This window comes from Garra rufa, chromosome 25 (assembly GCF_049309525.1).
Source record: "Garra rufa chromosome 25, GarRuf1.0, whole genome shotgun sequence".
In the NCBI taxonomy this organism is placed as follows: domain Eukaryota; kingdom Metazoa; phylum Chordata; class Actinopteri; order Cypriniformes; family Cyprinidae; genus Garra; species Garra rufa.
Window position 1 is genome coordinate 34,704,816 of NC_133385.1, and position 23,503 is coordinate 34,728,318.

Consider the following 23,503-nt stretch of genomic DNA (forward strand, 5'->3'; position numbering starts at 1 on the left):
CTGTAGCAATAGGATACAGCGTTTCCCATAACGAAAACATTTATTTCAGTGAAAAAATAAATCCAAAACTCTCTATTTTAACATTTTGAACAATAGGGCTTTACAATCTTTTGCTATTTTTTTTTTTTTTTTTATAAATTCTTGTGTTTTAATTTTTCTCATAATCAAATGAAAGCATAAACATGTATTTTATTTTTAATCAAATGAAAAATAAACCTTTTTAATTTTTGGCAAACAAACAGAGGTTTGCTGTTAAAATCAATAAATAATAATAATCATAGTATTTTTTTCTACAATTAAGTGGTTAATCTTGTTGTTATATTAATTTTTTATCATATATATTGTTTTTTGTCAATTATTTAAATATTCAATTATTTGAATATTGTTCTGTTTCATGTTAAACCGTACTTTTATTTTGACAGGTTGCCGTGAAGTTTCTGTGTGTAAAGTATGATATGATGCTAGTTTTCTCAAATGAAACGGTAAAAGTGACACTGACAGTAGCTTTGGAGATTGAGTCTATCTGTTCATGTGAGATGCATATTAAAACGGTCTTTTTGCATTTCGGTTTTCACAGACACTAGTCCATATCGCGATTTGAATTAAGTGACAGACCAACTTTTGATTTATCAATACAAAAATCGACGAATTTACGTGGCATTCCGCGCTATAGTAAATTCGTTTTTTATGAATGGAGTCCGCGATCCAGTCTGTGTCCGTGGGGAAACACTGGGATATTTAGAAATATACTAGCCTTCATTTCAGAAATTCAGGTACCCTATAGGTAGGTAGACCTTCTGTAAAAGCATTGAGGTGATACCTGAGGCTCGATGTGCTGCGGTGATATGCGCATTCCTTTGTCTAAACGCTAGTTGGTGCTCCAGTATAATCGGTCCGCCGCTGAAACTCATTCAGTGAGAAACGTTCCGCGGTGCAAAATTAAGTGCGATTAAAATGCGTTAAAAAAAATTAACGCGTTATTTTTGTGTAATTAATTAATCTAAATTAACGCGTTAAAGTCCCGGCCCTAATATATATATATATATATATATATATATATATATATATATATGTATATATATATATATATATGTATATATATATATATATGTGTGTGTGCGTGTGTATATATATATGTGTATGTATACATGTTTCAATCTTATATATTTTTTTATTTTAAATACAGAAGACCCAAAAAGTGAGCACGCTCTGACTCATGTAACACTGGCGTACGTGGAAGAAAACAGACCGAGTTTTCCTCCAGATGACATAATTCATTGGAGAATTAATGGAAATTATATTAAGAACATGTGAGAATAACCATCTCAGCTGCGATGATAACAATGATAATAAGAGAGCATCCTCTTCTCTCTCGTAATACTCCTCTTCTGTGTTTGTTTACACTGGTTTTCGAAACAGCGCCACCACTCTTGTCCTTTTGTGCAACAGTAGCTGCTCTGGGCATGTGATGTAATGCTCAAATCTTATTGGATGGCTGTGTTTTCGCTTTGCGAAACTAAAAAGATTCATCGTACTGGTTCTTTAAAAACATTCATTATTTTGGTACGCGAATGTTCGCGGTCTATGTGAAAGCACTCATAGGAATCCGTTGTTTTATTCCAAAGTGTCATTGCATGCGATATTCGTTTCGTTTTTTCACGCTCAGTGTGAAAAGGCCTTAATATGCCGCTCTTTACTTTATACTTTAACTATAGTGTCCTGCACCCACTAGTAAAATATCCAAAATTATATCTGGTGTCTGAATAATTTTTGGTTTTACTGTATATTTGTGCTTTCACACCTGTAGATCGATTGCTTCGTTCTGAAACAGGGATTAAAATTATTACATAGTTGCTTTTTATTCTTGGTGCGGGTCGCTTACACACAGCGAGTAAACTGTCCTGTCATTGGTTAAAGTTCCACCGTTTTTTTTCTGGAATTCTGCTCAGCTGTCATCTATCAGGATGGAACGACAACAGCTTCTTTGCGGGCGTATTGTTAGTAGGGCTATAACGATTTATCGATTCTAATTGAGTATTCGATGTAAAAATAATCCTCAATTGCATTTTGCCCATGTCGAGTAATCGACAAAATACCGGAAGTGGCGTATTCCACATATTAAACCCATTTAAAATGATCATAAAGCATAATGCTGTTAAAAATTTGCAAACGAGTTTGAAAGACAAAAACCTTCCAAAGACATAATAATACATGGTTAAAAAAAATCTTGTAGTTGAGGCAATGTTGAAACCCTTTTTAAACTTAATGATTTTTGTAAATCCAGTGTTCAAATGCTGTGTTGCCACCTGACTAATACTAGTGTCCAAAAAACTGAACTTTCTGAATGCATATAATCAGTAGGCTAAGAGAAATTAGGGAGAATAATAATAATTTATTGCTATTGTGTGAATATGTAATCATGTAATCCATAAAAAAAAAAATAACTGTAGTCTGATTAAAAGTATTTTAAAATGTAACTTACTCTACTTATAAGTACTTGGAATCCAGATTATATGTAATCAGTTACTTCCCAGCTCTGGCTATTACTGTTTTCTCTATCATCAATTCAAAACAGTGAATCTAATCATCATTTAGGCAAAATGTTGCTTCAAGAATGAGCCACACTGCTGACGTGATCTAATCGTGATCTAAAGCACATGTGAGTTATTTCTCATATCGGCAAGACTGCATAATTTCTCATACCGAGCCAATGCCGATATTTACATTTGAAGCCATTGTTGGCCAATCCTGATATTGGTCTAGTAATATCATGCATCCCTAGTTCATCATTTTGACATTTGCAACTTTGCTTCGGTCAACAAAATAGTATCAAATATATCGCCCAGTCCTAATTTAAAGTCAATACTGTGATTGCAAGTATGTTTGCAGGTAGCCAGGTTAACGTTACACTACTTCCTGTTTTGACAGGAAGCTGAGGGATCTTTAAAGTGAAGCAGCCCAGACAAATATCAGTGTTTTTGCAGCAATAAATTTGAGGTAAAACAATCAACCAAAAGCAAATCCACCACCAAATTAGGACAGTGAGAAAAACTGGCCCATTAAATTTGTAATCTAAAAAAACCAGATGTTTTTATGAATACTATGATTTCTGCTCAAATGATTCTGACCAAAAATTTGCTGATATCTACATTGGATGACCAGCACTTATTGTTTATTCGCTGTCATTTGTCGTTTTTATTCCAGGGAGTTCCCTCTGAATCAGGGAGAGTCTGCATATAAAATGGTCTGCAGTTCTCTGCTTCGTAGGTCAGAAGCTTGTTTATTCTGTCTCCATGGCTACGTTCAGTCCCAACCAAATCGTCCAATTGGCATGCATTAGTCGACACCTCAGAACTGTCATTGTGCAATATTATTTGTCTATGAGAGGCTGTTTTGAATAGATCAGCTCTGGGTCACCCAATTTGCCCAATTGGCATGCATTAGTCTCATTGGCCAATGTAAAATTGGCTTTTTTAAATATAGATCATCACTGGGTTATGCAGAGGTGACAAAAAATACAAATACCCCTTACGCATGTTTACTTTTTGCATTTTTATGATAGGACTAGCTATTGGGCCACTATTGAGACAATCTACAATCTTCCAAAGAAGAGTTAATATATATTTATATATATATATATATATATATATTTAAGAAAGAAATAAGGGATTGGATGTAATTAGGCCTACTTTAATTAGTGATTTAATATTAACAAGACATTCAAAACAGATAAAAGGCAATGACCAGATACCATGTCGAGTTTCACTGCTTGATCGGGACTGCTAGCCAGATTTGCACGGGCGAGTTTTATTAACGTTCTGCATTGTGCACACTACAGATGCTGCTGCCACTTGCGCCGCTGCCTCCTCCCCTGGAGGACTCAGCAGTACACTTCCTTCCTGTCCCAGCATGCTCTCTGCTACCTCAGCCCAAGAGCAGGCTTCCAGGCTCCACAGCGGTCCCGCCGCAGAGGGGATGCCAGAGAGAATGGGTGCGGAGCCTGGATCAGTGGTGGCTATCAGTGCGGTAGACACTGTAGGAGCCACGCAGAGCCAGGCGACCCCCTCGAAGCGGCGGACCGTCCTGAGCATCTCTCCACCTCCGGAGGACCTGCTGGATGACAGTCAGATGTCCTGCCAGGATGATCTGCTTCCCAACCAGGACTCTGAGCAGAGTGGCAGCATGTGGATGGACGACTCGGTGTCCAACTTCAGCATGGGCAGCAGCAATTCATACAACGACAATACTGAAGTGCCCAGAAAGTCTCGGAAGAGAACTCCTCGTCAGCGGCCGGGGCCAAAGCCTGCGACCCGGGATGAAGCCGGCATGGATGTGTTTGATGCAGACAGCGCTAAAGCGCCGCACTTTGTTCTTTCACAACTGGGTTCAGACGCCAAAGTCACACCCAAAGCGAGGTTGGTGACTTTATTGCATTTTTTTCCCCTTCAAATCAAGTTCTGGACCCGTATTCACAAAACATTTTATCTTAACACTAAGAGCTCTCCTAAATAGCTGTAAAAGATTTTAGCTAAGAGTTTTCTCTTAAAACCTATTAAAGGAGTAGTTAATTTTCAGAATAAAAATGTACAGATAAGGTACTCACCCTCTTGTCATCCAAGATGTTCATGTCTTTCTTTCTTCAGTCATAATGAAATGGTGTTTTTGAGGAAAACATTTCAGGATTTCTCTCCATATAATGGACTTCTATGGTGCCCCCGAGTTTGCTGAGCCAGACAAGACGAGCATTTGAGGTTAAAGAGTATATAAATTGTCATTTTTTCTTTTTTTTTTTAGAAAATAATCGTTTTGCTAGATAAGACCCTTCTTTCCTTGCTGTGATCGTTTAGAGTCCTTTGAAGCTGCATTTTGGAAGTTCAAACTCAGGGGCACCATAGAAGTCCATTATATGGAGAGAAATCCTGAAATGTTTTAGTCAAAAACCATAATTTCCTTACGACTGAAGAAAGAAAGACACGGATGACAAGGGAGTGAGTACATTACCGTGGTCTTACTATTGTAAAAGGGTAGTATACTTTTTTTAATACTTTAGTAGTAATACTTTGCATGTGCTTCACTTTATTTTTGCCATTTTTATTAGTATATATTTATTTATCTATTTCTCTTTTTTTAGAATTTGAAATAGAATACATTGTTTGATAAGTGAGATCTCTGATTGAAGTCCTTGAAAATCAAAAAAGTAGTGAAAGTCCTGGAATTAAATTTTACAGTATCTGTACGAACCCTGTCTCAGACAGAGATTTACCTTAAATTTAACCAAACTCACTGAAAACATGTTTTCAGGACATTTCAAGTCTTATTTTGACTTGACTTAAAGTGGTGATATGAGTGTGTGAGTTGTTTACTTTTTTTAATTAGTCTTCCCATTAACACTGTTTTATTGTTCATTCAGAATGATTCGTGTACGCTGAACGCGCACAGACACGAGGCGGGATGTATCGCATTAACCAATCACAGCTGAACGTAAAAAGTCATATGCATCAAATCACAATGGAGGCATTGCCTCCTCTTATGTGACTTTTGTGAATTTTCAGTTACAACCTACTACACCCACGGAATGCTTTAGGGTGTCTGTTAAAACTCAGTGGGCTCAGGAGAGGCCAGACAGACCCGGACTCCCGCTGCAACTTCACCTGCTGGTGTCACTGTTGGACAGTGTTTCTTTAGAAGAATGTGTGATTTAAACACGTTTTTAACGTCATATTTTGTAATATTTGCATTGTTTTATTTTTGTACTGTGAACTATGAAGAACTGCCTCCCTTGCCTCCTCTGAGGAAATGCCCCTTTTTTCAAAATGTATGAAGGTTTCCTCTTTTATTTTACGTTTAGCTCTCTGGAGGTGTCAAACAATCAGAAGGGGGGCGTTCTTTCCATTCAGTACCCGCAGAAGAGTGAAGGGAAGGAGCTAAAGATTTTGGTTCAGCCGGAGACGCAGCACAGAGCACGATACCTCACGGAGGGAAGTAGGGGATCCGTCAAAGACCGTACCCAGCAAGGATTTCCTACAATTAAAGTAAGAATTGAATGCACATTATATTATCTGGACAAATATGCCTTTATGGATAACACAGTTTATGTGGTAATGTTTCTAAATATGGCACATCAGTTAGAGGGAGTCAGTGATCCAGTGGTGCTCCAAGTATTTGTGGCTAATGACGCTGGACGTGTGAAGCCTCATGGGTTTTATCAAGCCTGCAGAGTGACGGGACGGAACACAACGGCCTGTAAGGAAGTGGATATCGAGGGGACCACAGTTATTGAAGTAAACCTTGAGCCGACCAACTCTATGACCTTAGCGTAAGGATAATTTTGTCTGTGGTTTCCTGAGTCAGTTATAGTCTCTTTTAGTTAACATGTATTGTTAAAGTGTAATATGATGTGTCTTGGCAGCGTGGACTGTGTTGGAATCTTAAAGCTGAGGAATGCCGATGTTGAAGCTCGTATAGGAGTTGCTGGCTCCAAAAAGAAGAGCACTCGAGCTCGTTTGGCCTTCAGAGTCAACATCCCAAGACCGGATGGATCTGTCCTAACCCTCCAGGCCCTCTCATCTCCTATCTTATGTAGTAAGTGCAAAGCATATCAGGATATAGATTTGATAGTAAGTGGTATTAGTTTCCACATTTGTAACTGTATTCCTTACATTACCTTTTTCAGCTCAACCAGCTGGAGTGCCTGAAATCCTTAAGAAGAGTCTTCACAGTTGCTCGGTCGAAGGAGGAGAGGAAGTCTTTATCATTGGCAAGAACTTTCTCAAAGGAACCAAAGTTCTTTTTCAGGAAAATTCCACAGGTATTGCATGCATTGTGCATTTAAGCACTCTAATGCCCCACATGGCACTGATGGGGATAGCATTGCATACTTGTTGCACTTTGACACATTTCAGAATGCAATGAGACATAAAATTGAGCTTGCGTAGCTGCTATGACGAACTGTCTCCTGTCTGTTTAAATGCAAGTATAGATTGTTTTGAACCAAAGTACATCATTCTTCTTCATGTTTTCTTTTCAGATGAGAGTGGCTGGCAGGCCGAAGCAGAAATTGACATGGAACTTTTTCATCAGGCAAGTGCAGGAGATGCCTATACTCTTTTTAGTTCTATTGTGTAATGCTTATCATTCATACATATCTTGTCTAAAGCATATTTTCAACGTGATTCAATCCAGAATCATCTAGTGGTGAAAGTTCCTCCATATCATGACCAGACAGTGACCTCCCCAGTGTCTATTGGGATTGCTGTAGTGACAAACGCAGGGAGAACACATGATCTACAGCCTTTTACCTACACTCCTCTAACTGGTTGGTGAAGACAAAATACATTTATGATATCAACAGATGTCCTGCTCAGAAGGTCACGAGAAATATTGTGAAGATGTTTACTATAAGCAAACCGTGTCATTTTTCTTCCTTGAATAGTCCTAGACATCTAGGGTTAGGGAGATGGTTGGGGTAAGGGGCTTTAACGAATCATTTGGGCCTAATTGTAGGGGCATTATTTGGGTTTTAATGGTAGGGATAGTGTTTGTCCTATGGTTGTTTGATAGGAATGGGTTAAAGTATTCTTAATGCATACTATTAGGTAACTCAAGCAAAATTATTTTGGTAAAGCAGGTATGGAATTGTGAATCTTAGCATAGCGAAGGCTTATCTCAGAATATTAGTGTAGAATCCCATGCTATGCAAAAGTGTCCTTTTGCATAGCATGGGATTGGTACATTTGCACATGAATGCTCTCTGTCAGAACAGATAGCAGAAATGCAGGATGAGTAGTAGTGCTGCAGCAGCAAGTTGAAAAGATAAAGATCGACAGCAGTATATGGAAGTACATTAGATTAAAGATCACATGCTGTTGTTTTTGTGGATATTGCTTTCAAGAGTCGTCAATTGTTCCTTGTGGAATTTTGTTTTGGTGACACCCCTTGATGAGACAAGAGAATGCAATTGCACTTCTGCACCAACAGATGGTGCCATAATTCATTATTTTAACTCTTTTCATACAGAGAAAGTTGAAATACCAGTGAAATCAGAACTGCCAGCCACAGTCAAGGCGTGTACCTTTGAAGAGCAGATAAAAGGTGTGGCATAATCAGAAATATTTTCATGTTTTTCTGCAATTACACTTTAAAATTTTTAGAGCTTTTAGGATAGACTATTTAGAGCTTTAAAGCTTAAACTCATATGTTTTATGACTTTGTTTACAGCAATGCAAACTGAGACAACTTGTCTAAACAATGTCTTAATGTTACCTATGGTCAAACGAGAAGAGCCTATGGAAGTTTCCTGCAACGCAGCACCTTCAGACATTTTTAAGGTACTGTCATCCTTTTTAAATTGAATTTTCAGCTTTAACCATGGAATCCTTTAGTTTAGAAAGTAAACCAAAGCAAAGTTTTGATTTTATGAATGAAAAATACTTAAAATTAACAAGTTTTCTCATTTTTGCAATGCAGCCTGTAGAGGCCCTTAGTTCAACCCAACAAATCTTGGAGATAAGTACTGTCCTTCCCTCTGCCACCAAGTCTTTTCCAAGCCCTGTGGCTCTTCAATCTGTCGAATCCCAACAGCCATCAGCTCAAATATTTACGACTCCAGAAACCTTATCCACCATTCAGAAGCAGGACATTCCTTCACCTGCTTCGTTCCAAGTGTCCTTGTCGGAAGACACAACAGTTCTCCAGCCTGTTCCACCTCAGGTCCCTCAGCAGTTCTTGCGGGAAACCCCAGAAACTTTGTCTCCAGAAGACAACAGTGCAGATGGAAGTGGAATGGTATTAATGGGTATAGATTCGCGGAATCCTCCATCCCAGCGGCCACAGGTTCAGGCGCTTTTGCCCCAGGATGATGTTGCACAGCTAGAGAGAGCAGTAAGGGAGCTGCAAGCACAACAGCAGCTAAATTCTGTTCTTTATAGCCCGACGCCATCTGCAGAGAGCCTTCAGCAACACGTCCAAGAAAACATGAACAGTTTAAGGTTGGGTGGAAATGATACTACTCTGACAAACCAGCAACAGCAGCAGCAAGAACAGAATATATTGGAGAATCTACAGCAACAGCAACAGAAGGCTCTTGTGGATCTTCAACATCAACAGACAGTCCTTGAAAATTTGCAGCAACATCAGAAAGTCTTGGAAAACCTACAGCAACAGGCTCTTGGCAACATTCAGCAGCAGCAAACACACAAAGTTTTGGAGAATCTACAGCATCAACAGCAGCACCACCAGAAAGTCCTTGAAAACATTCAGCAACAAAGTTCTATAGTGACTCTGCAACATCAAAAAGTTCTCAATAATCTTCAGCAGCAGCAACAACATCAACAAAATTTAGAAACTCTTCAGCATCAGGAAGTATTAGAGACCCTTAAGCAACAATTGCAGTCAGAGCTCTTGCAGACGCAGATTCCAATGCAGTGCACGCCTAGCTTTGCTAGCGAACAACAAAGCTCCACACAGACTAATACTCTATCGCAGCCCTCTGAAGGTTTCCTCCAGAACCCACCCCAGCAGCAGACTGCACTTTTCCAACAGCCAGGAGGTCTTATGACCATTCAGACATCAAGCTTTCTGCAGCAGCCACCCTCCCAACCCTCACCTCCACAGCCACTTTTTCAGAGTCATAACCCCTTGACTGAAACACAAGACTCGCAGACAGTACTCTTTGGAACCACAAAGTCACCACAAGTCCAAGCAACCTTATTTCCTGGAACCATGACAATGCTGACAAGCACCAATCTACCCACAGATCAGCAGGCTCCTTCAGCTAGCCTGTTTATTGCGCAGAGTGTGTTGCCTAGCCAGCTATCATCGGATAATAACCAGAACCAGCAGCAGCAACAGATAGCTTTCCTCACGCCCATGCAGACATCTGGAACAGAAGCTCAGACTGTCTCACTCTTTCAGGGACAAGCACAGTTGTCCACCCCAATGGAACAACAACAGTCTCCCCAACAACAACAGATGGCAACACCCCAACAGGCCCCTCTTTTTCCAAATATTGCCACAATATCCCCAAATCAAGCACAGCAACCATCACAGACCGGCATATTGTTCTGTACCACAACCATTAATCCCCATGATTTGCCCCAGGCTCTGCTATTCAGTGGCCAGAACCAAGCTCCACTAGGAAGTGACCGTCTCCCAGAAAATATCTTTCAGGAGCAGCAACCCATGCAAGTTGTTCCCAGCTCTGAGAATGTTACTGTGAACAACCCTTCAAACCAACCCACTGCCTCACCAGCCCAACCAACTCAAAATCCATCAATTATTTTTCCCCAAGCCAGTGTTGTGAGTGTTGCCCAACAAGACTCGGCAGAGCCCATGTCTTTTCAAGACCAGAGCACCGTTGTGAGTGACTCGTCTGCAAGTATGCCTTCAACACGGACAGAACTTTTTCAGGACCAGCAACCTATGCAGGTTGTCCCCAGTGCCACCAGCGTAACCCCTGTCTCTCCTAAGGACCAACCTTCTGTCAATATTTTTTTGCCTCAGTCAGCAATTTCAGCCCTGCAAGGTAGTGTGGGTGCTCAGGAGTTACCTCCAACTGCCACAGCGGCCACCATCTTTAGTGGACAGAGTGGTGTGGCAGTGGGCGGTCTCCCGAACACCTCATCTTCCACCCCTCAGCAACCTCCCAGCCAACTCTTTCAGACAGCTATTGGGGGAACTCTCAGCCAACCTGGACAGCCAGGACAAGCAGGCATTTTTCTCTTTGAGATTCCCAGTGGTAAGTGCAAATAAGTCAACATGAAATCAGAATTGCAGTTGTGCTCGAGATTCTCTGAAGCAGTGCTTCTGAAAACTGTCCTGGGGTAACATTACACATTTTGTATGTCTCCCTCATCGGACACATCTAATTTAAGTTTTGCAGTCTTCGTAAAATTAGTTGGTCAATTTAATCAGCTGTTACACCTGTTTCACACATAGTCCATATGCAGTGTGTATGCGCTGCATATTTTTTCCGCACCCATGTTAACGGATTAGAGCGTTCACACTACGGTGCGGTGCGTCTGCAGCAGTGCAGCGATCATTTCCACACAGAGTCTATTTTTTGCTGTGCTGCATGTGCTGAATTAAAGTGACAGTGCATTGTTCGCCGTAAAAATAAACATGGATTGACACGGAAATGTAGTGATCATACCATAATGCATGAAAATAAAGTCTACTGTTCACAGTCAACACATGGCTTTTTTGTTTAAACTTTTGTTTAGTTTAAAACAAGGAAAAGTGCACTTTTAAATAAACAAGGCAACATAATAGATGCACTTGTGGAGATGGAAAAGAAAAGTTTTTTAAGGGATTGCTTTTAATAAAGATTTAATGCGAAAGAAAGCCATGAGAGCCGACTGACTGTTTCTGTCTGGTAAGCTTTAATTAAAAATATTTGTGATAGCCCAATTTTAACAAGAAAAGGAATCTATACCTATGCTTTGTTTAAATGTGTTGCAAATTGCTTGAGCAACTTAATATACAAATCTAGAAGTCAAGTGCATTGACTAATACGTTATTTATATTAATTGAGTTTAAACGTAAATATGTCTATGAACGATTGTATTACTGTACTGTGATAAAAGGATCACAATGCTGAAAAAGCATGTTTGGATTTGAAATCAAAATAATGGATAAATGTTGTGTTTGTGGTAAACAGCCGCGGATCAGGAACAGACTGCAAACGCGTTCTGTGTGAAAGCAAAATGAGTCCACATACGTAACGCACATGGACTACATATGCGCTGCAGACGGCGTATGTGTGAAACAGGCGTAAGTTGAGAAAGACATAATGTTCAGTTGTGGAGGATCCCCGAACAGGTTTGAGAAGCACTGCTCTGAAGGAGGATTCCGGATCAAAACCGCTCCTTAGACGCAAGTTCTTTTTTTTTTCTCTGAGATTTCCAGTTGCAAGTGCTATTATGTCAACAGAACTGCAATTTTATTACAGTGGTAACACTGTTATTATGTTGAGGTTCTCTGGAAGGTAATTCTGTCCTTGACCTATTCCAGAGGTGTCCAAACTTGGTCCTGGAGGGCCACTGTCCTGCAGAGTTTAGCTCCAACTTGCCTCGACTTACCTGCCTGGAAGTTTCTAGTATGCCTAGTTAAGACCTTGATTAGCTTGTTCAGGTGTGTTGAATTGGGTTGGAGTTGAGCTCTGCAGGACAGTGTCAAAAACTTGGTCCCAGTCAAAAACTCTCTTAAGTGCAGGGGTGCCCAAACTCTGTCCTGGAGGGCTGATGTCCTACAGAGTTCAGCTCTAACTTGCCTTAACACACCTTCCTGGAAGTTTTTAGTATGCATACTAAGACTTTGATTACCTTGTCCAGGTGTGTTTAATTTGGTTGGAGCTAGCTAAACTCTGCAGGACAGTAGTCCTCCAGGAGCAGGATTGGATATCATTGACCTAGTCCCAGTCAAAAACTCTCTTAAGTGCAGGGCTGCCCAAACTCTGTCCTGGAGGGCTGATGTTCTACAGAGTTCAGATCTAACTTGCCTTAACACAACTTCCTGGAAGTTTTTAGTATGCATACTAAGACCTTGATTACCTTGTCCAGGTGTGTTTAATTCGGTTGGAGCTAAACTCTGCAGGACAGTAGTCCTCCAGGAGCAGGATTGGATATCATTGACCTAGTCCCAGTCAAAAACTCTCTTAAGTGCAGGGCTGCCCAAACTCTGTCCTGGAGGGCTGATGTTCTACAGAGTTCAGATCTAACTTGCCTTAACACAACTTCCAGGAAGTTTTTAGTATGCATACTAAGACCTTGATTACCTTGTTCAGGTGTGTTTAATTCGGTTGGAGCTAAACCCTCCAGGACCGAGTTTGGGCACCCTTGCTTAAGTGGGTTGTGGCATTGTAGTAGTCCTCGATTGTGGAATGCAAACATTTTACAATCCAGCCAATTTCCTGATGGTCTAGGCCAGGAATGTCCAAACTCGTTTTTGTAGGGCCACTGTCCTACCTGGAAGTTTTTAGTAGGTCTAGTAATACCTTGAATAGCTGATTCAGGTGGTAATTGTGGTTGGAGCTAATCTCTGCATACAGTGGCCCTCCAGGAGCAGGATTGGAGCCCTGGTCTACACTATCCTACTTTTATTTCCCATGCAATAATGTGCACACCTTCAGATGTTGCATTAACTTTCTAAAATAGCTTGATTGCAGAAGGTGCCTTTCTCAGCCTCAAAAAGCCTGTTCTCTCTTTTATTAGAATGTGGACCGCTAATGAATTCTCCTGGTCCGTCGTTGTCAGATCAGCTTGTTACCATGGGCCATCCTGGTTCGGATCAGACCCAGCTTCAAACTAGTGCGCAGATTCACCCCTTATTGGACCAGTCCGACAACCTCGAGGATAAGATAGACGAACTTCTGGAACGTTTTCAGGAGCAGGGAAAGACTCTCCCTAGGGATTTCTTGGACCATTAAAGATGAGTAGTCAGAAACCTCAATCCAGTAGACCACCGTCCACACTGCTTGTCGATGTTTCTTTACATCTTGCGTCTTGTGTAGGTATTATCTAAACTTGGGGGTTGTCTCTTGGGGGAGGGTCTTCACATGTATCTATGTTTCTGAAAGCTTGTAATGTGTTGTTTTGGCAAGACATGTTTTGTATAGATCTCGCCACAGCTCCTTTTCTTGATGGACGCAAAAGGGTCCACTTCATTGAGGCCACTGTTTGGCATGTCAACATATCATGTGACCCATTAAGCCATTGAGTATATTGGCACTTTGCTACTTTGTATTGTGTTCTCTTGACTTCCACTTGAATCTTTGTCCATTTATTGCCATCATTAATCTGTTTTCCAGTAGAAACCAACCTAGTACAACATAAATTCAAAAACTCTCTGTTGCCGTTGAGATACTAATACATTGTGAATGAATTTGAAATATATTTAGCACTTTAGGGAGCTTCTACCGGAGATTCTCCCTTTTAGCTTTGTAACCCATATGTATCTGGCTATCAAAGCTTTTCATGTTTTGATAGTCGTAATGCTTTTCTAAAAACGTGTTTGTGTTTCATTACTCTTCAGTGTCTCTTTTCAGATTCTAGCCTATTTTATGAGCCATGTTTAGTGTTTTTTTTTAATGTGTTTGAATGTTTGACATGTCCGTCTAATCTCTCCATTTTCACCTAACGTTTAAAGTTGAGATGCTTTGTGTAAATCACTCCTCCCCTTCTCCTCTCTTTTAGTTTTGTTTTATTTAATTTTATTTAAATGATCAAGAGGTCCAACTTGTAGACATGAATTCCTATCAGGGATGTGAAAATGTGCAACATTGCCGTTGAGATATGTGAACAGATTGTATTATCATCCACCAGAGCGTCTACAATGTGTGTTTGTGTGCTCAGCAGAAACACATGGAGCACATTTGTACTATATAAGATGCAGCTATGTTCTTGATTTTGAATTATATGTGGTTCATGGAGATTATTCAAATAAGCACAAGCTTAGGAAGAGGATTCGTTGTGGTGGTGCATTTAAGGGATAGTTCACGAAATATGAAAATCAACATTACGCCATTCCAAACTGGTATGACCTTCTTTTAACTGTGGTGCTCAAAAAACGGCATCTGAAAACTTGGGATATTCTGCACTTTCTTTTTTTTATTGAGTTGGACAGCTTTAGGTCATTGGATACTTGTGTTGTAAAGGAAGAAGCAGAAAGTGCTTCACAGAAGAGGGTCATACAGATTTTGAATGGAATGACTTGAGCGTTTGAAAAACAATGATAGGATATTTATTGTTGATGTGAACTATCACTGTTATGAGGGTGTTTTTGGGCAGCTTAAATGGAAGTCAGGTCCATATTTCCTTGAGGGTTCAAGAAGGGATTGGTTTGTATTCACCTCCCCAAGTTACAATAAACCTCATTTACGATCGGATAGTCGAGGCTCAGTTGTTAGATGAAAAATTTTAAGTTTTAAAGGGAACCCCGGGTATTACGACTTTGGTAGATTAATATAACGTAAAAAAATTATCTTATCGAAAAATGTAGCGGAAAACCCATGAAAGATTATGGTTATTTAAAAAATCCAGATTTTATACATATTGTGGACTATAGGGGGTGCCGTTATTTTGTTTGCGTTGAATGGTTGCACTCGGTGAGCTACTGGCGCTACGCTATTTTAACTGCAACACAACTCAGAAAATAAAATACAGATGTGATGACGACTGCTACTGAAAGAGCTAAAAGGTGGCAATGGATTTAAGCATAGGCTCAAACCAAACACCGTACCATCGATTTTTCCCACAAAGTGTCTAAACACCCCCGGATATCTTGTGAAATCCGTGCTGAGAAACTCCTTTAGTGACTGCGGTTATTTAAGCTCTTTCAGTAGCTATGATCTACTAAAAGCCTCAGAAGCATCAGGGCTAAAGTAGAGAGAACACAGACGCTGGTCTTTATGAAGTTTTGTTCGTCCACGCGCATCACTGTCGTTATTGCTAGGAAAGAAGACTTGCATTACTTCTCTTGTTGCTTTTGACTGAAAATTTTAACTAAAAGCTGCACAGTGTAACAGATAGCTCATAGTCCAAAATAAGTAAACGATGTGGATTTTTAAAATGACGTAAATCTTTTATAGGTTTCCTACTACATGTTTTAGTAAGCCATACAAGTCTTAAAGGGATAGTGCACCCAGAAATGAAAATGTGGTGTTTATCTGCTTACCCCCAGGACATCCAAGATGTGGGTGACTTTGTTTCTTCAGCAGAACACAAACAATGATTTTTAACTCAAACCATTGCAGTCTGTCAGTCATATAATGGCAGTCAATGGGCACCAAATCTTTGAGAGTAAAAAAAACATACACAGACAAAACCAAATTAAACCCTGTGGCTCGTGACGATACATTAAGGTGTTAAGACACAAAACGATCAGTCTGTGCAAGAAACTGAACAGTATTTATATTATTATTTACCTCTGATCCATCGCAACACTCAACTGTATTAAGCGCGTTCACAACAGCCGGCTCTACCAATGTAGTCAGTGAAAAGTCAACACTCCCGAATGGGTTCGAACAAGGAAACGTAATCTTTTAGTTTATAATCGGTTGCCAGAATTAGGATAAGCACAAATAATTACCATTTTGAGTAGCTGCTATGCACTGTGAGCAATGAGTGAACGCGTTAAGGACAGTTGGACATAGCGGTTGATCAGAGGTAAAAAATTATATAAATACTTTTCAATTTCTTGCACAGACCGATTGTTTTGTGTCTTAAGACCTCAATGTATCATCACAAGCTGCAGGGTTTAATTTGGTTTTGTCTGCGTATGCTTTTTTGACTCTCAAAGATTTGGTGCCTATTAACTGCCATTATATGACTGACAGACTGCAACGGTTTGAGTTAATCTTTGTTTGTGTTCTACTGAAGAAACAAAGTCACCTACATCTTAGATGTCCTGGGGGTAAGCAGATATTTTTGGGTGCACTATCCATTTAATATCCAAGGTTCCCTTTAAAACAAGCTATGATGAAGATTCATACCATGACTGCGCGACAATCTCATCATACGTTTTATAAATGATCTTTTGGAAAATACGAAAGCTCTTACCAGTCACGTTTCCTGGAACTGGAAGATTTCTCTAGAAGTAATCGTCAAAGTGAAGAAGGGGTAGTGTACGCTGGTGAATTCTCGTACAGGGTTTGATGTTGGCAAAATGCTGCTACATTTTGTCATAACTGATACTAATTGGTTGTTTACATCAGATTTGATTTTTTTTTTATGGTTTGAGCTGTTAATTATTTGCCATTGTCGCACCCTCACTGAGGTCTTTCTGTTGCTCTGATATTTGATTAAATCACATTTATTTGAGATTTTACTTGTTCGTAGACACATGCAGTCTTTTGAAAAGCTTTTTTAAGACTAAACATCAATGTACTCTATTCTAAGAAGCAGCTTTTGCATTGACAATATTCTCATGCAAACAATGTGAGGTAGTTCTATTTAAAAAATCTTCATAAACATCTTTGCTTTGATAAGTCAGTTATTTTTACACCATACCTTTTCTTGCCTTTTTAAAAAAAAAAGTATGCTTTGTGTAAAATTTGCATAATTACTATTGTAAATAGTAGATTGGCTGTTTTAAGTGTGCTGTTCCTTTGTGAGGTAGCAGTTTGTTAAAAGCGTGCTCTCTTTGTAGTAAAAAAACCCATAATATCTCACCTGCAAGTGAGGCGTACATACAGTATTTTTGTAAGACTGAATTTCGAAATGTACTATGTACATTTTAAAACATTTTAAAAGTGAATTGTCCCTTCTGCAGTACTGTACTTCATATGTCAATATTCGGAGCGGTGGAATGATGGTTTTTGTCCCCATCACTGTGTTACAAAATGGAGATTGTTATTTGATTGGAAAGTGAAAATCAGATATTGTCAATTTCTAAACGATTACAAAAGACTGGTTTTGGGCATAATTGTTTTTTTGGCCAAATTCCACCCCAAAATCAAAAAGAAAGGGAAAAAATTAAGCAAATCTGAAGAAATAATGAATCAATGACTCTAAAACTCGTTTTTGTAAGATAAAATGTAGTTTTCATGGCTGTTACATTTTTTTTTTCTTTTGTTAAATTAGTTATGAATTAAAGAAAACGAAGATTTCTTTTGATTTTGGGGTGAAATATGACCTGGATATTTCTTTGGGAGAGACATAGGCTAATGTTCTGGAACTCGGGTTCCATGCGAAGCCATAAAAAACAGAAAGAATGTGTGTGTTTTACCTCATGCTGTAGGACATATAGATTCACACTACATTAAACCTAAGGACCAATTAAGAAGAAAAAATATTTTCTCAAAACAAGGCAGCAAAATCAATGTCTTTTGATGAAATAATAATCATTTGTCCATATTTGTGTTTTTTTTTTTTTTTTTTTTTTTGGTACTGATGCTCCAGCTTACGTCGAAATCATACTGTATGTATTATGAACAAATATATTTCTGCACAAATCCATCAACGTTTTTTTTTTTTTTTTTTTTTCAACATAATGTGCTTTTTGATTGAAAGTACTTTGTGCCTTTGCGAGCCTTTCCTCTTACTTCTAAAGGACCTTTGTATATAATTCAATACTTAGATGTTGGGATTACTAGTTCTTACTCCAGAAGTAAAAGACTACCATTTTTTTGTTTGTTGATTTTAATTGACATTGGTCAAATTGTCATTAACCAGTCTGTCGGTGTAGTCTCGAAATGCATCTGAACATTTATATCATAAAACTGCTATGCAGCCTCAACTTACTTTCTTATGATTTTATTTTATTTAAAATGTCGTCATTCTCATCCACTGGTGGTTAATGCCTCTTGAAATTTCTAAGATTAAGGCTAAAGAAGGTCATTGATCTCACTGATAACTGGTTTTCTCTGTTTGGCCAGGTGTTTGAAGAATTTTTTGTTAGTAAATGTTAAATTAAAAAAGGTTTGAAGAGCGCTTAATCCAATCACCAGCAGTTATTTGTGCTTTTTTTTTCTGTGAAAGGTGTATTTTAAATGCACTGTTTTTACACGTTTTTGAATTTGGTTTGCTTTTTGTTTGATGTGATTAACGTCCAATGCTTTTAAAGTTGTCACGGGACAGTGGTTCTCAACCCATCTTTAAACATAACTAGTGTTTAATTTAGTGATTTGAAATTTTTCAAGAATTGGTCATTTTTGTTTGCCGGTCCAAATTTCTACATTGCAGTTGGGAGTTCAAGTGAGAATTGTGTCTGTTTTAATTATTTACCATTATATCTTGCTTTAAAGAAATCATCTATCTGTCCCTTTGGAAGTTTACTGTCGCCCCCTAGTGGCCCCTGGTTGAGAACCACTGTTACAGGGATAACTGTTCACTCATGAGTGTGTAAGAATGACATTCAGTATCGTGAAGAAACGTGAACTAATGACATTTGACGTAAATAAACGTATTTTGCTTTAATCAGTACATTTGTATACTCCTGCAGTTATATTTCTGTAAGATGTGCTGCTATATGAATAAAGATAGATATGAAGTTCTTTCCCTTGTGTCTTGTGTGTTTTGTGGAAATTATACACTACTGCTTCTAAAGACGCCTCTTATGCTCACCAAGTCTGCATTTATTTGATTCAAAGTACAGTCGTGGCCAAAAGTTTTGAGAATGACACAAATATTAGTTTTCACAAAGTTTGCTGCTCAACCGCTTTTAGATCTTTGTTTCAGTTGTTTCTGTGATGAACTGAAATATAATTTCAAGCACTTCTTACGTTTCAAAGGCTTTTATCGACAATTACATGACATTTATGCAAAGAGTCAGTATTTGCAGTGTTGGCCCTTCTTGTTCAGGACCTCTGCAATTGGACTGGGCATGCTCTCAATCAACTTCTGGGCCAAATCCTGACTGATAGCAACCCATTCTTTCATAATCACTTCTTGGAGTTTGTCAGAATTAGTGGGTTTTTGTTTGTCCACCCGCCTCTTGAGGATTGACCACAAGTTTTAAGATCTGGGGAGTTTCCAGGCCATGGACCCAAAATGTCAACGTTTTGGTCCCCGAGCCACTTAGTTATCACTTTTGCCTTATGGCACGGTGCTCCATCGTGCTGGAAAATGCATTGTTCTTCACCAAACTGTTGTTGGATTGTTGGAAGAAGTTGCTGTTGGAGGGTGTTTTGGTACCATTCTTTATTCATGGCTGTGTTTTTGGGCAAAATTGTGAGTGAGCCCACTCCCTTGGATGAGAAGCAACCCCACACATGAATGGTCTCAGGATGCTTTACTGTTGGCATGACACAGGACTGATGGTAGCGCTCACCTTTTCTTCTCAGGACAAGCCTTTTTCCAGATGCCCCAAACAATCGGAAAGAGGCTTCATCAGAGAATATGACTTTGCCCCAGTCCTCAGCAGTCCATTCGCCATACTTTTTGCAGAAGATCAATCTGTCCCTGATGTTTTTTTTGGAGAGAAGTGGCTTCTTCGCTACCCTTCTTGACACCAGGCCATCTTCCAAAAGTCTTGTCCTCACTGTGTGTTCAGATGCGCTCACACCTGCCTGCTGCCATTCCTGAGCAAGCTCTGCACTGGTGGCACTCCGATCCCGCAGCTGAATCCTCTTTAGGAGACCATCCTGGCGCTTGCTGGACTTTCTTGGACGTCCTGAAGCCTTCTTAAGAAGAACTGAACCTCTTTCCTTGAAGTTCTTTATTATCCTATAAATTGTTGATTTAGGTGCAATCTTAGTAGCCACAATATCCTTGCCTGTGAAGCCATTTTTATGCAACGCAATGATGGCTGCACGCGTTTCTTTGCAGGCCACCATGGTTAACAATGGAAGAACAATGATTAGAAAGCATCACCCTCCTTTTAACATGTCAAGTCTGCCATTCTAACCCAATCAGCCTGACATAATGATCTCCAGCCTTGTGCTCGTCAACATTCTCACCTGAGTTCACAAGACGACTGTACAGCAAAACAGTAAAATCTAAAAATCTTTTTACTATTCAAAATAACTTTTCTATTTGAATATATTTTAAAATATAATTTCTTTTCAGCATCATTCCTACTCTTCAGTGTCACACGATCCTTCAGAAATCATTCTGATATGATTTGCTGTTTTTCAGGATTCTTTGATTATTAGAAAGATCCAAAGATCAGATGAAATTAAAAGATTTTGTAACGTTATACTTATAGAAATCGTAGAAATTAATAGTTTAATTTAGCAAGGATGCTTTAAATTGATCAAAAGTGATGACAAAGACATTTATCAAAAAAAAATATTCTACTCTGGTGTTTTCAACATAATGATAATAAATATAGCTGCAAGCAGCAATTATCAGGGTTTCAGCGCTTAAGGCATTTAAGCATATAAGGGGGAAAAAAACTTTTTGCATTTTTGGCAAATCCATAGAAATATGAAGGTTTTTTTTGAAGGTTTATGACTGTTATAGTGCCAGCTATGGTCTGACCCCCTTAAAACTTTGCATGCTTGTTTAGTATCACCTGTTGCGCTCAGGAGTTTTGTGAAGTTTTGAGTTTTCCTTTAGGCTTTATAGGCTTTTGGGTAAATTTGGACAGGCCCCTTATCTAAACGATCATGTTATAGCTTCCCAAAGGGTAAATTCTAACATTTTTTTGATAATTATTGGCCTTGAAAGTCCAGAGAATTGTACTGCAGTGTTTTTCCAGATTGAGCGAAAAACTAGCTCAATCATTTAACAGACAATTTGATTAACAGCTGTGGTTCTAGAGGCAAAGTTGTCCAGAATGTGGAGTTCTATCGTGCATATGTGCAAAAAAGTCCATAGAAGAACCTTTTTGTCTAAATGGTTCCCTAAAGAACCTTTAACATCTTAAGAACCTTACTGTTTCACAAAAGGTTATTTGTGGCAAAAAAGGTTCAGATTATAAAAAGGTAAGCAAGAAATGGTTCTTTAAAGAACCTTTGACAGAATGGTGCTTTGTGGAACTAAAAATGGCTCTTCTATGGCATCGCTTGAAGAACCTTTTTAAGCGCCTTTATTTTTAACAATATAGCGCTACCAAGTGGCCAAGCTTTGCGATTTATCCCCTGTGACCTCAGATTGAGCTCTTACATATGTGTTCTGATTTTGGTGGAGATTGGGGTTGTTCTGAAACTAGTATCGGAAATGCCACCGATACCACGAAGAATTCTAGCATTGTTATCGGCGAGTACTTGAATCCACGTACCGATTCGATACCATTTTCTTAAACAATACCTAGTTATGTCCGCTAGCTTTGCTTAATGCTTCAAATCAGAAGTCAATTCAACATTGGCTTAGACCGCAACGCAAAAAAAAAAAAGAAACTTGCACGAGCCCAGAACAGCTTTATTCGGGAGCCAAAGTTGATTTTGTAACACTGTTACTACTGCGAGATCTAGTGAAAATCTTACAAATTCTGTTCATTCATGTTTTATTAAGGGATAAACCTGAAGCACACCATAAAATACAGGTCCTTTTCAAAAAATTAGCATATTGTGATAAAGTTCATTATTTTCTGTAATGTACTGATAAACATTAGACTTTCATATATTTTAGATTCATTACACACAACTGAAGTAGTTCAAGCCTTTTATTGTTTTAATATTGATGATTTTGTCATACAGCTCATGAAAACCCAAAATTCATATCTCAAAAAATTTGCATATTTCATCCGACCAATAAAAGAAAAGTGTTTTTAATACAAAAAAAGTCAACCTTCAAATAATTATGTTCAGTTATACACTCAATACTTGGTTGGGAATCCTTTTGCAGAAATGACTGCTTCAATGCGGCGTGGCATGGAGGCAATCAGCCTGTGGCACTGCTGAGGTGTTATGGAGGCCCAGGATGCTTCGATAGCGGCCTTAAGCTCATCCAGAGTGTTGGGTCTTGCGTTTCTCAACTTTCTCTTCACAATATCCCACAGATTCTCTATGGGGTTCAGGTCAGTAGAGTTGGCAGGCCAATTGAGCACAGTAATACCATGGTCAGTAAACCATTTACCAGTGGTCTTGGCACTGTGAGCAGGTGCCAGGTCGTGCTGAAAAATGAAATCTTCATCTCCATAAAGCTTTTCAGCAGATGGAAGCATGAAGTGCTCCAAAATCTCCTGATAGCTAGCTGCATTGCCCCTGCCCTTGATAAAACACAGTGGACCAACACCAGCAGCTGACATGGCACCCCAGACCATCACTGACTGTGGGTACTTGACACTGGACTTCAGGCATTTTGGCATTTCCCTCTCCCCAGTCTTCCTCCAGACTCTGGCACCTTGATTTCCGAATGACATGCAAAATTTGCTTTCATCCGAAAAAAGTACTTTGGACCACTGAGCAACAGTCCAGTGCTGCTTCTCTGTAGCCCAGGTCAGGCGCTTCTGCCGCTGTTTCTGGTTCAAAAGTGTCTTGACCTGGCGCCTGTACATGGTGGCTCTGGATGTTTCTACTCCAGACTCAGTCCACTGCTTCCGCAGGTCCCCCAAGGTCTGGAATCGGTCCTTCTCCACAATCTTCCTCAGGGTCCGGTCACCTCTTCTCGTTGTGCAGCGTTTTCTGCCACACTTTTTCCTTCCCACAGACTTCCCACTGAGGTGCCTTGATACAGCACTCTGGGAACAGCCTATTCGTTCAGAAATGTCTTTCTGTGTCTTACCCTCTTGCTTGAGGGTGTCAACGATGGCCTTCTGGACAGCAGTCAGGTCGGCAGTCTTACCCATGATTGTGGTTTTGAGTAATGAACCAGGCTGGGAGTTTTTAAAAGCCTCAGGAATCTTTTGCAGGTGTTTAGAGTTAATTAGTTGATTCAGATGATTAGGTTAATAGCTCGTTTAGAGAACCTTTTCATGATATGCTAATTTTTTGAGATAGGAATTTTGGGTTTTCATGAGCTGTATGCCAAAATCATCAATATTAAAACAATAAAAGGCTTGAACTACTTCAGTTGTGTGTAATGAATCTAAAATATATGAAAGTCTAATGTTTATCAGTACATTACATAAAATAATGAACTTTATCACAATATGCTAATTTTTTGAAAAGGACCTGTATATACAG

At 39.2% G+C, this 23,503-nt stretch overlaps 1 protein-coding gene across 1 annotated transcript in view; it reads left to right on the forward strand.

The window, feature by feature from the left end:
- The window catches only part of nfat5a (nuclear factor of activated T cells 5a), a 38,182-nt gene extending 22,722 nt beyond the window's left edge, over window positions 1-15,460 (forward strand). Inside the window, exons 3-13 of the mRNA XM_073831893.1 lie at window positions 3,839-4,415; window positions 5,849-6,032; window positions 6,126-6,316; window positions 6,410-6,582; window positions 6,674-6,808; window positions 7,028-7,080; window positions 7,183-7,315; window positions 8,017-8,091; window positions 8,218-8,327; window positions 8,467-10,735; window positions 13,209-15,460. Coding sequence (XP_073687994.1) covers window positions 3,839-4,415; window positions 5,849-6,032; window positions 6,126-6,316; window positions 6,410-6,582; window positions 6,674-6,808; window positions 7,028-7,080; window positions 7,183-7,315; window positions 8,017-8,091; window positions 8,218-8,327; window positions 8,467-10,735; window positions 13,209-13,423 — 4,115 coding nt within the window. The 3' untranslated portion in view covers window positions 13,424-15,460. The remainder of the gene's footprint in view (window positions 1-3,838; window positions 4,416-5,848; window positions 6,033-6,125; window positions 6,317-6,409; window positions 6,583-6,673; window positions 6,809-7,027; window positions 7,081-7,182; window positions 7,316-8,016; window positions 8,092-8,217; window positions 8,328-8,466; window positions 10,736-13,208) is intronic.
- Window positions 15,461-23,503: the final 8,043 nt, after the last annotated feature.